The 18,592-nt window shown below is 36.1% G+C and overlaps 1 protein-coding gene across 1 annotated transcript; it reads left to right on the forward strand.

The window, feature by feature from the left end:
* The first annotated feature begins 13,948 nt into the window (after positions 1-13,948).
* Positions 13,949-16,538, forward strand: LOC137747710 (uncharacterized). Its single transcript, XM_068487871.2, has one exon. The coding sequence runs from the start codon at positions 14,288-14,290 to the stop codon at positions 16,262-16,264; it is 1,977 nt and encodes a 658-aa protein (XP_068343972.2). The 5' UTR covers positions 13,949-14,287; the 3' UTR covers positions 16,265-16,538.
* The last annotated feature ends 2,054 nt before the right edge of the window (positions 16,539-18,592 follow it).

The raw sequence follows: 18,592 nt of genomic DNA on the forward strand, positions 1-18,592 counted from the left end.
CTATACGTGTCAAATATGTGTCAAGCCAATCAAAGATTTTTGTAACAAGTAACATCCTCATGATGAATTGTCTATTTGTTTTATGTAAATGATTGTTTTGCATAAACTATTTTTAAATGATAATAAAGAGAAAGAACAGCTTCGTTATAATGTTCGAACGGTAAAAATTCATTAATTGTACATACAGAAACAAGTTCAAGGGTACACAAGCATTATTCTTTTATAATTATTTGATAGCATCGCACGTTCTTTATTAATTATATTTTTCAAAAATTAAGAGAAAGGAAGACCATAAATCGAGAAAAGCAAGAAGAAATGAATAAACATGTGTAGAAAATCATGTATCTGATTGTTAATGGTACTTGTAGTTGTAATAAGATAATTGACACATTCATGAAGTTGCTGTGGATGGCGGATTACGAAATATTGGAATAACAAAAAAGAAGGGATCTGGGTATGGGAAACAACTTACAGCTTGAGTACGTCATTTTGACATTTTGAATCAATAATTTTAATTTAATATATATATTAGAGTACGAACATGTTGTGACTTGTGATACAAGAAAAGTTTGTTTCTTCCCTTTCTTTTTGGGTTGAAACTCGAGAAATTACATGACCCCTTTTAATCATAACCAAGGCTTTACGAAATCTCTCATTTTTTTATTGACAAAGCCCCACGAAATCTTGCTTTGTCATGTTGTCGACCAAGAACACTTTAGAATGCCCAAAACCCAAATGGAAAACGACCTGTACAATTAAGTTTTAAATTAATTATAACAAAAATGTTAAGGAGACTTTTCTTTAAAAGTGAGAGCTAAAACTCAACTAAAAAATGATTTGTACAATTAAGTTTTAAATTATCTATAATAAAAATGTTAAGAAGATTTATTAAATTGAGAATTTCTATAAATTCTTCATCGCTTAATATTTTATAATGTTTACATAAAAATTAATATTACGCTATGAAGTTGAATTAATAGAGATTAGCACTCTTAACTATAAAATAAAGTTGATGTGATATTCATTGAAAAGAAAATTGAGGCGATAAAATACCATAATTGAGATTGGTAAACGACATCGCAGTAAAAAGGTGGAGATATATTTGATGATGAAAAGACAAACCATTGAACAAATTAACAATATAAAAAAAAAATCACTTGAATGTGATGGGCCTTGTGAGTTATACTAATTTGTCACTTTTAGATAATTTAACTGTTTAATTTTTGTCAGCATATGTGAAATGAAAGCGATCATCGCTCTTCCCACCCTGGAATCTTGCATGCAATTGCGCGCTGATATTACTTTCAACACTTAAAGTCATTAGAAGTTAATATTTTCGTTTAGCACATTACTCCATTCTTTCTTGTTGGTTCTGTCGTGTTACAAGCGTTTAATTATTATGATTTGAAGTTTGATATTTGACTAAAAGAAATGCAAATGGGACCTGAGATTTTTTATGAACTTTCCATCATCTCATTTGTTTAATGCAATATTTTATAATGTTAACAGAAGAATTATGTTGAAAAAATAAGATAGTGGAGAGTCCTATCTCTGAGAGAGTTGCCTTAGCATTTCTTTGTGACAAATGATAATTGCAAATGAGAAATGCTAATTAAGAGGCTCCTCATCATATCATGTTTTCAGCATAATATTTTATAATATTAGTACGAAAATTAACATTAAACTGTAAAATTGGAGAGAATCCATTGATATGACAAAGTCATGATATGACAAAGTGCCTCTTAATTAGCATTGATCTTTTCAAACACGAGACGAAAACTTGGCATGGTTGGGGTCAGAAAAAGATTCGACAATGGCCAAAGACATGGAGAAAATGCTGAATCAGTACTTCTTGCATAGTTTGCCTAGCTAGCTAGCTTTTATGCGCCAGCATTGCTATTTTACGTAATTCTTGGTTTCTTACTATTTAAAGGTTTAGACAGTTTTTGTAAGTCATACGTGTTCGTAATTAGGCATAATTCCTCCATTTTGTTCAAGTTTATTCAGCACGATCGTGATTTCACAAGTCTCAGTTCATCTCGAACCGAAGAGTCCAGAGGGTCGAAAATAACTCAAAAATCGTCTTCAACAGAGGACTAGGCCAGAGGGCACGTGGGCCCCACAAAATCTGAAATGGCCAAAGTACTGACCTAATCCAGCAAGCATGGGGCTAGCCAGAGGGCTGAGTATTCCTGTCGAATATAACTGACAAGAATGCTTAAACAAATTTTTGAATCTAACGGCTAACTAACGCCAGTTACCATTGGATTCAAAAAAATTTTTTTTTTTTTTATTTTTTTGGTTTTTTGGACCAATATATATCTTTTTTAATTCTTAAAAATTCTAATTTTTTTTTCCCATAAATACCTAAACCATTCATTAAATTTAAGTTCTAATTTTTTTTTTTTGAGCCAGTTACCGTTGCAGTTTTTTAATATAAGTTGTAGTTTTTAAATTTAAGTTGTTGTTGGATTTGAATTTAAGTTGTTGTAGTTTTTTAATTTAAATAACAAATTATGTTTGACCTTATGACCCTTTGGCCCTCGGTTGGAGACTGTTTTTTGTGACAGAGCTAAAACGAGCCCTATGGCCCTTTGGCCCTCGATTGGAGGCGGAGGCAAATATGGCCATATACTGTTCATTAAAATATTAATATCTTGGAGGACTAGAGAACTAAAACGAGTCATCTGGCCAGCTCTCGGTTGAAGATGGCCTCACCTCCATTTAAGAGATAATTAACAACTATTCAAGTGGTGCATGCCCATATAATAATCTAATATAGTATAAAAATATGATTTCTAACATTTTTTTTATTTGTAAATTCAATGTCCTCTGACATTATGAAGGTAATTAATCACATGCCAATTGTTTCCCAGATTTCTGTATGTATGTATTGTTCCAATCGATATATTTTTACTTCTATACATAAAAACAAGTGTGGTCTCAGACTGTTCATGAATCATCCATTCACTTTGCACGCAGTTTCATAGAACCAGCCCTTCTCCTCCTGTAGCTTCAACCACCTGTCTTCTCCTCTTATTGTTCCTTCCATCTTGTAGACACATACATACAACCAGACACGCACGCGCATACATACAAATACATATATTTGTCTTCAAATAAAGTAGAGTCATATAAATTATGATTAATTCTAATTACGTAGCCGGTAAATAATCAAAGTTATTGATATTTGATGTTGCTCTGAGTGTAAATCCCAGATTTTGGTATTGGAGTCTTCAATATTAATGATTTGAAGGATTTTGGACTTTCTTCACCCGAAATGAATTGGTTTTGAGCTAGATACCACTTTCTAACCAATTCATGCGCCTCAGAATAATTTTTATACATATAAAGAGTCATTTTCTCTTTACATGAAAACGTTCATCCGTACGAATTAATGTCATAATGCATGCCATTTATTCTCTCTTAATATGTGTTAGAATAGATCAATGGTTACAGTAACAAGTAAAAGCTTTAAACTTGTGATGCATTTGGATAACTAAATAGTCTTTAAATCAAATGAAATTTTCAAGAGAAGATCTTTAAATGACGATAAAGAGAAGAAGCGTTCAAAATATGACTATTGTACAGTAAAATAATGTTACCTCCTCGTGTAAATAATAAAAAAGAATAATTATTTACGTGTAAAGAACCAACAAAGTTTGAAATAATCCCGTCAATGAAAATTATCTGTTTTTGTCATCCTCATGATTTTTATTCAATTAATGCATGGAAAATAAGAGTTTGTGCTGAAGATGACAACAAAAGTACTACGAGCTCTATGAAAACTTGACTAGATACAAATAAACATATGCATAATTTGTTTATCTAAACATACGTGGCTAACGTAGCTATACAGCTCTATTGAGTTGCCTATTGCCTTTTAAAATGCATCCAAGTTCACAATCGACCTCCATCTCCACCAATGTTAGTGTTCATTCCTAACTTTCCTAACTTTATACAAAGAATCCTTTGATACCGATGCTTACAGTATATGATTTTATTTAGATTTTGTGACCTTCCCAGCTAACTTTTACAAGGAGAGGTTGCTTCCAGGAAACTCGTACCTCACAAAGAGGCTCCATATAGGGGTACAACGCAGTCCGTGTTGGGACCCATAACTTTGTTACCTTTTTGTTCGGATATATGTAAAGCAATGATAGGATGAAATGATATGTGATTGATTGTGTAAATTTTGGTCCCCCAGCTTGATACAATTGTTAAATACCCTGGAAAACCTAAATGTTGTCTTGGCTTTTACATGTATGTGAATGAGGTCCTTAATGGGTATGAGTGGCTGAGCTGGGTTAGAGTTGCGACGGACGTAATTACTTAACAATGTTATACCGGCCTAAATCTTAAACCCTAAAAGCATTAACTTGACGGGAAAAGGGTATAATACCATTAATTCTCTGCTAATTTTTTGTATTAGAGAAGCGGATACAATCTTGCAACAATATCTGAGCCTTTCATTTTTTGGGTGAGAAAATTTTGTAGTCATCGATAATCAAAAGAATAAACGAAAATGACCACACGAACTATGCACTTTTGATCACCTCGTAAAAACCAGTTGATTTCCTATATATTTGTTGTGTGAAATTGTGAATGGAATCTTATCATCACATAAATTGGATAACGAATAAGAAAAAAGATTCGTTTATGCACGCTTGAATAATCTTTTGTAGTCTGTATGCTCTGATATAGCGTCAAGCGACAAAAGCTGAGGATATATATAACTATTTTTGTTAAGTTTAGCTCATATGCATGCTCCATATATAGTTGTTTATACCACAAGTATCTCGCAAATAAGTTTGCTTGTTTGCTTGCATGCATCCTTATCAATTGTCATTGTGTAGTTTGTGTGGTTAGGATCAAACTAACACTACTACGTTCTACAATTTACAACTATTTCCTTCGAAAAAAAAACAAAACAAAACGATAGAGATATATATACGTACGTACGACAAGGAGGGCAGGATCTAGCAGGACCACGAGCACAAAGTCAGGAACCCACGTATATTGTTTGTATATCAAGATATACAGATACCAGATCAATGTTTCTGGTGTTGAGGGTGAGGTGAGAATTCCTGTACGTGTGTGTAGGCATGCATCCGGACAGAACTAATACACATATGCCATATATTCTCACGTTTAATGCATGCCATGCTAAAAAATTAGTATAATATAATTTCTTTCCGTTAAGAGATTTTTCAAATGAGCTTAATTATTTGAGGTATCATTCGTAGGGCTCACTCTATATTGTATTCCAATCGTCCATCTTTTAAGTCTTCCATCAAGGATAATCTCTATGAAAATTCACCCAAATCCGAAACCATTTGATTGTTGGATTAAATAATTGTCTATTTTCTTCACTTAATTAATTGGATGTCTTAATGATTTCAATTTGTCTTATTTTTTGTAAGAATGGTCTATGAATGATTTATGATATACTAAAATGTAGAAAATCGTCGAAAAAATTACAAAGGAAGTACCACAAGTTATCCCTTAACGGAAGAAGACTATATATAGAGTGGGATCATCATATATGGTGTACAACTACCCACTCTCAAAACTTGCATGTTAACAAATTAAAACAATTAACGTTAGTGGGCTTGGGATATGGACTAGAATGAAAATAGACTCCAGATTTAAGTAATTCCCGTCAAAACTGGGCTACATCCATCGTGTTACTTGGATCATATTGATTTCAAGGTTACAAATAGTGCTCAGCTAAAAACTAGAATTCTCTACTTTGATCGTCCGACTTCCTTAGAAGAGGTTCTCACCTCTTTATATAGGCACTCAATGAACCCAAAAAACCTACCTCTCAACTTTCTAGCATTTAATACTCCACTTGCATCGACGAACGTGTTGACAACTTTTTACCCATTAGTTGATATTTGGCAGTTAACTAACATTTGCATAGTGACGTGCATCGAGTAATCCTTCGGTTTTTATTAGTCAACGATGTCACTCTGATAGCAATTCGACAACCTTTACATTTCATACTAGGTTTTTGCTTTTGATTGACGGTTGACACGTGGCCTGATCAGCGTCTATTCTTGCTCTTGAAACCTTATGCCATAAAATTGTTAGCCTGCCCACGTGCATCTCTCGATTGGAAAGTACTTTATGAATCGTGCGAACTGAGCTAATAGCCGTAGACTTTAGATCTCGAAGCATCTTCTTTTTACTTTCTTGGACCTTGGGTTTCTTAATCTCCCTGATCTTTAACTTCAATTGGGATTTTCATGGCCTCTTTCTTGACCTGCACCATTCTATGGGTCAAAAAAGAACTCAACATTAACAACAACATTCAGGCTTTGATATTACCATTTTTTTGCATGAACACTTTGTAAAACTGTTAGATGAACGTAATTTTGGTGATATTTTGATTCAGACGATATTCGTATGATAGACTTTTTCTCTTATACAAATATGCTGATTATACATATGTACATGAGAAATTTCTTAAATAGGGAGATTTCGCTCCATTATTCACATCGTCATATTAATTAATGTTGTGTTGATGCGATGCCGATACATTTTGGCGACATGTTTTTGATATGATGTCGATATGACTATATATTGATAAGTAATCTATTATCTCGCCTGCTTAATATTAGAGCGAGGTTTCCTTAAGATGGAGAAATTTTTCTCTGTGCTTGGAACACACCCTGGAACACCAAATATCATAATACAAGTGGATAGACACTTGAAAGAGAAATTTCTCTTTACTTTATATTATGACACTTGATGTACCAAGTCGTGTTCCTCGCACATTGAAAAATCTCTCCTTAAGATGAGGCTTCTCAGACTCTCAAAGTTGTGGATGACAGAGCGCAATAGGTGCAAGAGCAGACGACCCCATGGACGGTTTATCATGACAATACTACTTGTTATCAAAACCACTTATTGGTTTACACGTGTGGATGACTAAATGATCTTTAAATTGAATGATTTTTTTATAGATGATCTTTAGATGACGATAAAGAGTTTTTTTTTTTTTTTTTTTTTTTCCCTTCCAAAGTCAATGTATTGAAAGAATCCAACTAGGCTAGCAAGTGCAAGAAAGGGCAGATCATGTCCAAAAAAGGAAAAAGATAGAGGGATGTCGATAAACTCTAGCAACTGAAAAGTCATTCTAAAAATCGAACAAACCACTATTAGCACCCTAACGGTGATCAAAAGATAAGTGAGGGTGATAGAACAGAAATACTATTAGACCTCAATTAGAGAACTGCGGGTGGGCATGGCAACTCGTCACGAGAGTACCATAACCAGTGAGGGAGGAGGCATTGATGCCCATGAAAATTTGCTCACCCTAGAGTTTGACAGAAATGATAAAGAGAATGAACGATTCCGATTATAATGTATGAATAGTAAACATTCGTTAATTGTAAGTGGAGACATAATCATTATCTTTTAAAACGGCCCCCAAAATGTTATGTTGCTCCCGTTGACTTACCATAATAAAAACTTGGTTTATTTTTAGCTACGCTCCCTAAAACCGGATTTTCATCACACTTTGCTCCCTAGAGCTCAAAAACCTTCACTTTACTCCTTAAAACTCAAAATTCTATCCACATTGCCTTGTTTATGTTGCTTCCTTACAAAAACCGTCAAATATGTTGATGTGGATTCTAAAAATATATTTTTAGAATGTTTTGTTTAGCTACGCTCTTTGGAACTCGATTTTGATTCCACTTTTCCCCTTGAAACTCAAAAGTCACCATTTTACTTCTTGAATTACTTCTTGAAACTCAATATTCACTCCACTTTGGCTTATGTGTATTCCCTTAAATGACTCTCCGACCCCCTCTCTAATCATGGCACATACATTCATCCCTTCCCCCTCCATCTCTAGTCACCTTATCAGTAGTTCCATTGATTTCATTATTTCTATCCTCTTAATTGGAAAAATACCATGCACAATTCCCATGTTTTTTTTTTTTTTTTTTCAACAATTCCTAGACATAGAGAGTAGAGGTGTCATACAAGCCATGGTAGATGAGGAATTTGAATTTCATTTATGGGAAGAGGGAGATGAGGAGAGACGGCAGATCAGGGAAGAGATGAGGGCGTGGTGTTGTCGGAGTCGGCAATAACAAAAACAAGGCAACGTGGAATAATAAATTTTGAGTTGAAATTTTTTATTTGGGTTCATATATATAACTTCTTTCTACACATAACTTAACTTTTACACCCATATTATTTTTAATTAAACTGTCAATATCTCTTTAAACCCAAATTTACTACCCAAATTTACTACCTACACTACCCTCACAAACCGAATGCAATATGTAAATTTATCATTGCACCCATTTGAAAAATAAAAAACCAAAATCAAAGTATTATCTTTTATGGTGTTCTTTCCTTCAAACATTTGCTTTTGACGGAGTCTCTAACTATAACATTGCTCTCGATAAATTTCCGATTGCTTTGCGTGATCATGTCAAACAAGTCGTCCCCTTTAAACTACCCTCTTGCATTTATTTTGGCTTCACCTCCGTGATGTGTGCATATATTTGCACGTAGAAGCAGTTTGAAGGAATAAAAAAAAGCTAGTTGACAGCAACTCCCATTTGGTGAGAAAAATTCTTGTTCACTTGTATTGGATGTTGTCATTTTTGGTGTAAGAGATAGAAGCATGATCATAAACATAAAAACTGTATTCCTGATCAATTTTTTAATAACATGTTTTGTACTCATACTACTAATTAACTTACCACAAATTCAAAAAGAAAGAAGTCAAATTCCTTAAAGTGAAAGCTTTTAACACTCAACAGTGGGACATTGACTGAAGTGCAAGAGAGCTTCTTAGACATCGACTGTATTTCCAGAATAGAACGTATGAGAAGGATTACGTGATAGTTAAGGTTTGATTATTGAGTGTGAGTTTATTAATAAATCTTATTTATTGTTAATTTCATCTTGTAGTTGATATAATTATGCAATAGGGTAATAAAAACATGTCACATTGAAAGTTTAAGTTGAGTTTAGAGAGGTTAAATGGGTTCAAATAAAATTTTCCTTTTGAGTTTCAAAGAGTAAAGTGATAACTTTTGAGTTTCAGGGCACTTAGCTAAAAATAAGCCTAAACTTAAACAGTAATACAACATAATACATATAAACAAGCCAAAGTAGAGCGAATATTGAGTTTCAGAAGTAAAATAGAGACTTCTGAATTTTAAAGAGCAAAATAAGATCGAAATCGAGTTCTAAAAAGTGTAGCTAAAAATAAGCCTAAAAACTTTTCTGTGCAAACGTGATCATCTTGTTCAATTACCTTCTTGTTTAATTAATGTTATTTGTAAATTGATCATATCATTGCTTGTTCACACTGTCATCCATATTAATAGATCCGTTTATAAATTTTGCACAAGGCCTAAAATCTAAGCCACGACGTCCCTAACTACGGCTTTCCAATTACCAAAAAAAGGTTGTACGTACGTATGTACAAGGTCGCCATGCATGCATACAATGGATCAGTTATGCCAAATCTGTCATGCATCACTATATACTAAATGGTGTGTGTGTTGCAAGCAATCCGATGTGTTTAGATATATATCTAGCTCACCAAGATGGGCAAAAGTCAAGCCATTATATTTCTGAATGTCCGAAATACTTCTGAAAGTGGAAGTATCGGTGGGCTACGATTCTCTGAACTATTTACCTACTTTGAAAAGATACTAAATAGATCCACGTACACCATATCCATAATCCATGATCCACGATTAATTAATTGTCATTTGTCAAAAAAAAAAAGCAGATTTCGAAAGTGACTCCATTTCAGTCCTGCCGGACTATTTTTTCTCACAAGGCCAATTGTTTGAATTTCCTCTTTTCTTTTGTGTTTTTTTCTTCCATTTGTTTGTTCTTCTTCTTACTTATAAGTCACGCAAACCACATATACAGGAAATCCATCTTTTTATATTTTTCACTATCAGCAAATAAACGTGTTACTTGCATTATTCAACGTACGGCTTCTTCATATAGAATAAGTTGAAGAAAATGAACTATATAACAAAAGAGAATTAAACTGTTTGACATATGAATTCCGAAAAAACTTATTTTGTACCAAACTGAAAAGAGAGCACGTTCGACTTGTGGTTTGGGCAACACTAGAGAGATTCTTTTGCGTGACATGAAATATATACTCATGTATGTACAACTTTCTTCATGTGAATTATTAATACAAAGAGATATATATTCGGTTGTATGTAAGAATCTATGATGATAATAAAAAGAAATAAGCTACGATTTAATGTAAAAATTGAGACTCAGATATATTATTTGATCCGTAACTAAACTCCACAACTCTGTCCACAAGTTTGGAGTAATAAAGGCATTTGCCTTCAATTTAGTAGCTTGAAATTGTAATTAATTGAATAATTAGAATGGGTGATTGATGATTAGAGCCTAACTAGGAGGGGGATCCCTGGTGGGGTAGTTGATCCTCAATTATTTTGAAAGCATATAGAAATTTATTGAAGCTCTTGTGATGCTCTAATTTATGGAATAATATTCGAAACCAAATGCAAGAGACGATCATACTATTCTGATCAACTGATTTAACCATGTCTGCGACAAGAGAATATTAATCTCATCTTTTATGCTTCGTGTGTTAGCACTAATTTTGCCAGCTCTAATCTTCATTTTTTATTCCCTACTGAGATTTACATTAAACCAAAACCTCGAATACAACGAAGAATGAGATATTAACACATGTTAGACGCAATTCCCACACAAAGATTCCTAAAACCTCCACAAACTCCACCACCAAACATTAATTTATTAAATTGCCTTCTGGTTGCAAATTCCAATTTTGTTTTAATTCCAGCTACCTAATGTGAAAACCCTATAAATTAATACAAAATATATGATACGATAAATTTAAAATATGCGGGCAGCTGGCCAAAACATAATAACAGGTGTGCAACTAATCCATAGGCAAACATGTCCTCTCCCAGTTGTCCAATTCACCACCAACCTGTCGCTGGATTTCCAAGCAGTATAATCCTGTGCGATCTAAGAATTGAGGTTAAATACTGTTTGGCATTTGTTGGGACTGGATTAAATTGGCCTTGGCTTAATGGGAAAAAAAATAGGGTTCCACGAGTGTCCCAAGGAACAGCTTGGAGGGCATAGCTTCCAATCCCAAGGGCCAGCCTGGTCTCATCCCAAAAACGTAAGAGATCGAAAAGCTGCCACAGAGATAGTTGGGGCCTGTTTCTGTCCAAAACAACACTGAAAATCTTGTTTCCAATCTAGTTCTAATGTTTCTGCAAACTATAAATAAATAAATAATAATAATTCATGTTTGAGCATTCCAAGTTAGATATTAAATATTCTCTGATGCTATGCAGTATACCGAAGATCTCCAAAGCACTATAAAAAATCTCATTGAATATGAGTCTTTCAATCCCAAATGCAAAAAATATAAAAAAATCGATCATTTCTTTTGCATTCTTTTACCAAAATAATGTGTTCGATTCCTGCATGCTCAAATTTTAAATCTTTGAGAATTGGGATAAAATGTCAAGTGTTTTAGTTAGAGACAGTATTGACGTTGCACCAATCAGTAGTCCAAACATCTTTATGAAATCATGAGATAATTACTCTATTAATTTTAAAGTTAATGGATCCGCTTATTATTTGTATATAAACTTATGGTTAAATTAAGGATGCCCGACATTTTAGGGGATCTTCCCATTGGCAGTGCTGTCAATATGACTAAACTAATCTCATCATCACCTCCAATTTGTACTTATTTTTAATGCCGACATTGTTTACTTAAAAGCCTAATTTAGAACTTCTTCAGATAATAAAACTCAGAGGCAAGGGTCAGATGCAAATTACACCTCATCGATAAAACGAAGTTGACGGTCGAGAGGTGAACACCGCCTGCTGGTTGGTTGCCGGTCAGCGAATCAGGCCGAAATGACTGTAAATTATAGACCAATGACTAATCAACTCATGGATTGTGCATCGACCAACAACAAAAATAGGAAAATAATTTTCACACATTTTTTTTCTTTTCTTATGCACATTCTTGTTGTTTATTTCGGTATCTTAATTTTCTTTTAGTTTATTCAATGGACAAAATTTGGCTGTTGAAAAAATTAGCAGCAGCTCTTGTTGCTAACCAATCACAGATAGACACGTGTCCAATATGTGATTAAAAATTTAATTAGTTGGACACATATCCATCTGTGATTGGCCAGCAATAGGAGCTGCTGCTCATTTTTCAGTAGTCATATTTTGTTCTTATTCAATTCAAATGCCACAAATAAACATACATATATGCATTGAGAGGAAAAAATTGTGCCAAAATTAGTTTCCTAAATCTATTAAAGCAAAGGAATAGTGAAATTCGTTATTTTTACTCTATTTAAAATTACCATTTACAATGCAACGTTCAATGGTTATCTGCCAAGCAAAACATAGCTCATTGAGATGCATTTTGGATCTATGTGTCTAAGCTCGTAAATCGAGGAATTCGAATCATTCTATTTTAATCATACGATTCTTATTAGTTCATTTCACCGACCTACTTTACAAACTCAAAAACTTAAACAGCTCTAATTTTTCTCTTGAATAAAATCTCTTGATTCGTGAGCTTCGTACACAAAATCCAAAGTGATTCTTACTCCATCTCTATGCCTGCAACAACCTGAAAAGGTTGGGGACCCAGTGGGGCTTGTAGTTTAAAAAAAAAAAAAAAAAAAAAAAAAGACAGCCTGACATCATTTTCTAATTTTCTTATGATATATTTCATGTGTAATTCGACAATTTCTTCTGGACTACTCCTGATATGCCCCTCGAACATTTATTTTGACTAAGATTGACTAATTTCCCTCAACATTTTATTTTGACTAATTTTCACTTAAATTGTCCTTAACTTGTAGTACTATAAATAGAGAAATGTTATTAACATTCTAAAAATTTTATTTTACACTCCTCAGAACTGTATTTTTCTTTTCAAATATAAAAAGTTTGGAGTGTAAAATGAGATTTTTGGAGTACCAATAATAATTCCTTATAAATATGTGAGTAATGTTATTCATATCAAGTTTTTGTACCACATTTTCATACCACCTTAGATAGCATTTGATGTGGACAGTCACATCATTTGAATTAATCAGATTTTTAAATTTAGTTCATTATTTAATAAACTAATAATTAAGAAAAATTATTTAATTAAATAATGATTGTTGTATACAAGAAGTCTTTCTCCTTCCTTTCCTTGGATTTTGCAAAGTTTTCAAATGATGTGGTTGTCCACATAAGATGTCACCTAAGATGGCATAGAAATATGGTATAAAAACATAATATGAATAACATTACTCTAAATATATTTCTTCTTAACGAAGCGGATAATATATTTGAACATAAACAACACTGTAAGGATAAACGTTTTTAACTATCTAAACTTCAAGTTGCCCTATCACTGTTTACTAGCATTTCTTTTCATTTGTGAGTGAAATATTTTAAGTTCGAATTTTACACGAAATGACAAATTTGAATCATATTATTATTAGCTTATTGTGCAGAACCTATTCCTTCACCCCACTTACTTAGTATAAATAATATCATTTATTCAAGAAAAAAAAGTAAGAATTTTACTTAGTACTAGGGTTCGGTGTAATATATGATGTATAAAAAAAAAAAAAAAAATCCAAGTCACTTGCAGTCCATCCTTTTATGTGTATTTATTTCCAAAACCGTTGGAAAAAAAAAATCAAGAAAATGAAATCGAGCCGGTAAAGAAAGAAAAGGTCACAGTATTTATTAGGAAGTGTTATTGGCACTCTAAAAATTTCATTCTACACTTCTCACCATTGTATTTTTCTTTCATAGTATAGAAAATTTGAATTGTAAAATAAAGTTTTTGAAATGGTAATAACAATTCCACATTTATTATATCTGTGAAGAAAAACTCATTTGACCAGACGTTGTAGAACTCGTGGAGATCTCAAACTCATTGCATTTTTGCAGCTCTACAAAAAACCCAAAACCACCAGTCTTTCGAGCTCTCCCTCTCTTCTGCCCTAACCCCACGTCGCGTCTGCCGAAATATTCATCTCCGAATTTCTGCAGACCTGCCACAGACCCATAGCACGCTACCCAATTCACATCTCCAACCTTCGTCCTCCCAGAGATCGATATTCCGATTCCAGACACCAGAACAAGAATACCCTTTTGTGTTGTTTGATCCAATCTGTGATTTTTCAGTCAGACATTTCATCAAACACCTTGGTATCCTTGGTCCGCCGTGCCAGCCATGGCGGACATAGTGAAGCAAATCTTGGCGAAACCGATCCAGCTAGCCGACCAGGTCACGAAGGCAGCCGAGGAGGCCAGTTCGTCGAAGCAGGACTGCTTGGAGCTCAAATCCAAGACTGAGAAGCTGGCGGGGTTGCTCCGGCAGGCGGCGAGAGCCAGCTCCGACCTCTACGAGCGCCCTACTCGGCGGATCATCGACGAGACTGAGCAGGTGCTCGATAAGGCTCTTTCTTTGGTGCTCAAATGCCGAGCCAATGGCATCATGAAGCGAGTCTTCACCATTATCCCGGCTGCCCAGTTCCGGAAAATGTCGTCCCAACTTGAAAACTCCATCGGCGACCTGTCGTGGCTGCTCCGGGTGTCGGCTCCTGCGGATACCCGGGAAGATGGGTACTTGGGGCTGCCTCCAATTGCTGCAAACGAGCCAATTCTGTGCCTCATTTGGGAGCAGATTGCAATTCTGCATACTGGATCGGTTGATGATCGATCTGATGCAGCAGCTTCGCTTGTTTCGCTTGCTCGGGACAATGATCGGTACGGGAAGCTGATAATTGAGGAAGGTGGAGTCGGGCCCTTGTTAAAATTGGTGAAAGAGGGCAAACCGGAAGGCCAAGAGAACGCCGCCGAGGCACTCGGGCTGCTTGGCCGTGATCCGGAGAACGTGGAGCACATGATCCACGCCGGTGTGTGCTCGGTGTTTGCAAAAATCCTCAAAGAAGGTCCGATGAAGGTGCAAGCAATGGTGGCCCAGGCGGTGTCGGAGCTTGCAGGTCACTACCCCAAATGCCAGGACCTTTTTGCGCAGCATAACATCATTCGGTTGCTGGTTAGCCATCTTGCTTTTGAAACTGTTCAGGAGCACAGTAAGTATTCTATTACCTTCAACAAAACTACATCGATTCATGCCGTTGTGGTGGCAACCAATAATTCGAATGCGAATAACCATTCGAACAAGGCGGGTGAGGAGGATGAGAAGCAGGGTTACAGTCGCATTCCTCATCCGTTGGGTAATCGAACCCCGAGTCGGTTGCACAATGTGGTTGCTACTACCATGGCAATGCAGGGCGGGTCGAAGCCTGGTGGGAGTCAAACCACTAATGCCAAGAGCAATGGAAACGGAACTATCAACGGAAAGCAGAATCCTCAGCACCAACAGTCTCACCATCATCATAATCTTTCCGGGACGAGCATTAAGGGGAGGGAACTGGAAGACCCTGTCACCAAGGCCAACATGAAAGCAATGGCGGCCAGAGCTCTTTGGCAGCTAGCTAAGGGGAACTCGCCTATTTGCCGCAGCATCACGGAATCCAGAGCACTGCTATGTTTTGCAGTGCTCTTGGAGAAGGGCTCCGAAGATGTTCAGCTTAATTCTGCGATGGCATTAATGGTGATTACAGCAGTAGCAGAGAAAGATGCTGAGTTGAGAAGATCAGCCTTCAAGCCTAATTCCCCGGCTTGCAAGTCTGTGGTTGACCAACTACAGAAGATTACTGAGGAAGCTGATGCAGATTCAGACCTCCTGATTCCATGCATCAAAGCTATTGGGAATTTGGCAAGGACGTTTCGGGCAACTGAGACGAGAATGATTGGCCCGTTAGTGCGGCTTCTCGATGAAAGAGAGGCTGAGGTCACCAGGGAGGCTACCATTGCCCTCACAAAGTTTGCCTGTACAGACAACTATCTTCATCTCGACCATTCCAAGGCGATAATAAGTGCTGGTGGTGCTAAGCACTTGATCCAGCTTGTGTATTTCGGGGAGCAAATTGTTCAAATTCCCGCACTGGTTCTCATGTGCTACATTGCACTTCATGTACCCGACAGCGAAGAACTTGCCCAGGCTGAGGTGCTCACGGTGCTCGAATGGGCGTCCAAGCAATCATGTATGACCCAAGATGAATCGCTCGAAATGTTGTTACAAGAAGCGAAGAGCAGGTTGGATCTTTATCAGTCCAGGGGCTCGAGGGGATTCCATTGATTCAATCACAAGGCAGAGTGGTCTTCCTCATACTTGAAACAAAAAGGAAGACATCTCATTTTTTTCTCTTGTTTTTATGATTCTCATTGAGTGTACATACTATGTAATTTACAACTTTCTTAGTCAAATTAAAATCTTCTTCTGAATTTCTGTTTCCCCTCCGTTGTTGTCGTGAAAACGGGTGATCAGAAGTTCGGATTCTTGACATATCAAGTTATTTTCCCTATGTAATTAACTTCTCGAAGCGAATACAAACGAGTTTCTAGTTTTAGCATACGTCAAGTTCAGATTTTTATGCTAAAGATGGTTGTTATTCGCGTTATTAGCAGATTTGCTGACAAACTTTTGCTTAATGTACTATAATTCCTAAAACATCTTAAGAACGGAATGCTAACTGGACCGTAGTGGTACTTGATCTGGTTTTGTAGCCGTCGTGAGATCAAATTTCAAACACCACGCCGTAAAACTAGATTAAACTTTAATTCTGTTCATCTGATTACATCAGTAACTAAATTATGAATGCTTTGAAATCAGAATGCAGAAGGAAAACGAATATCTGCAGTATACAAATCTCTGCACCAATCAGGATTCGTGATCGATCTTGCGTAATCAGCAAGACATTGTTTGGGTAATCATATAAGTACCAGCTGATGGATGACTTTCCTGCGGCCATCGAAAGTGCAGGTTTTCTGAACGAAAATATGGTAAGAAAGGAAAAACACAACGTTTCCAAGCCAAATACAACCTACAATAATGAAATTCCATGCAAGTTGAGAGGGAGGGAGGGAGAGAGAGCATTTTCAACGTGAACCGTTCAGAAAAATCGACATGAAACCAGGGCTACTCCGAGTGAGCTAATTCAAGTCGCGGTGCACGTTGAAATGTTTCTGAGAAGATAACCAAAAAATGATTTGAGCAATTATCTAACTGCACAACCGGGAAACGAAAAACAACTTGTTTCCAAATCGGCACTTTTGGCGAGTAGGCCGCAAGTACTAGACAACAATACACAGCAACTTGACAAATCTGATGTAGTTAAAACCTTAACCAATGCTCAAGAACCAACCACTTTGGGGAGTAGGTGACAAGATTAATGGACACCAATTAAGAACATAAAAAATCTGAATCAATGCTCGAGAACTCACCAAGCTGGCGAGTAGGTACCGGGAATTATACACCAATCTGCATCAGAAGAATGGGTCTCCTTGTAAAAATCTGCAGCTGTTTGAGTACATAATTGCAAGAAACAGAAATTACAGCTTCGAACTAGCGGAACACAGTCGATGTCCTGGTTAGTAAGAAATAGTGGAATACTGATTCCAGAACTTAGAACTTTGGAGAAATTGGCTACTCAATCACAAACTGTATCAACGCCGAAATTGGTTAAACCAATGTTTCTTCTACCACGGTGTTCATTCAGGTTTACAAATGTTTGGGGCATTATGCAGTTACATCACATAGTTAGTGCACAAATCTTCTCCGTCCAGTATACACCGTGGGCGGTCTCAAATCAAGAACCAACCCCTTCCATTCCAAGTACAATACCACCCGTTGCGCCACACTCAGGTGATAGTGTTATGATCTTGGCTACACCAGGAATGGTGCAGCGGTAATTAAGTCATTGGGGTCCTCTCACCTATTGGACTTAGGTACTCGAGCCCAAGAAAAGAGCCCAACCCAAAAGACTAGTCCAATAGGTGGGAGGACCCCAAAGACTTAAGTACTACTACACCATTAAGCTTTAATCTGGAAATGGCTACCTTAATGGGACGATCAAAGGGTGCGCAGCTGTTAAGAGTGAAAGCCACCAGAGTAAGGGCTGCCGTGGACGTCGGGTCTTCCGAAGGGTGGTGTGATGTTATGATAGTGAGAACATCTTATTGCTTTCAAATGAGAATTTGCTTTAACAGTCTCCACAAGCAAATAGTGAGAACAAAATTTCAGCTAAAAGGTGTGAAAAAATCAGATACAGAAGCAATTAACCATGACATTGCAGAGATCCGAAGACATGAGTGATGAACATTTGATTACATTTCAGAAATTGAGAATCAGAAACTCACCCAGTGACTCCTTGAATTCAAACAAGTGCAAAAGTAAATGCTCTTAAACAACTAAGTTACTGACCACTCTAACACCTGCTCCTACTTCAAATTGTCCTTGTCCAATAACATGCACTAATTAAAATGCAACGTTTATCATCTTGTCTTTAAAAGCCTCTCCAATGGCATGGTTTCGGGGTCATCATTCACATTTACATCGCAATTAGTCTTGTTCTCATCATTAGTATGCACACATGAACAATTTCAAATGCGAGATGGTTAATTAACC

Source organism: Pyrus communis, chromosome 2 (genome assembly GCF_041283825.1).
Source record: "Pyrus communis isolate YQ-2024b chromosome 2, ASM4128382v1, whole genome shotgun sequence".
Taxonomy (NCBI): domain Eukaryota; kingdom Viridiplantae; phylum Streptophyta; class Magnoliopsida; order Rosales; family Rosaceae; genus Pyrus; species Pyrus communis.

Excerpts from the sequence above, each read along its gene's own strand:
- LOC137747710 (XM_068487871.2), top strand. The coding sequence starts at position 14,288 with ATGGCGGACATAGTGAAGCAAATCTTGGCGAAACCGATCCAGCTAGCC.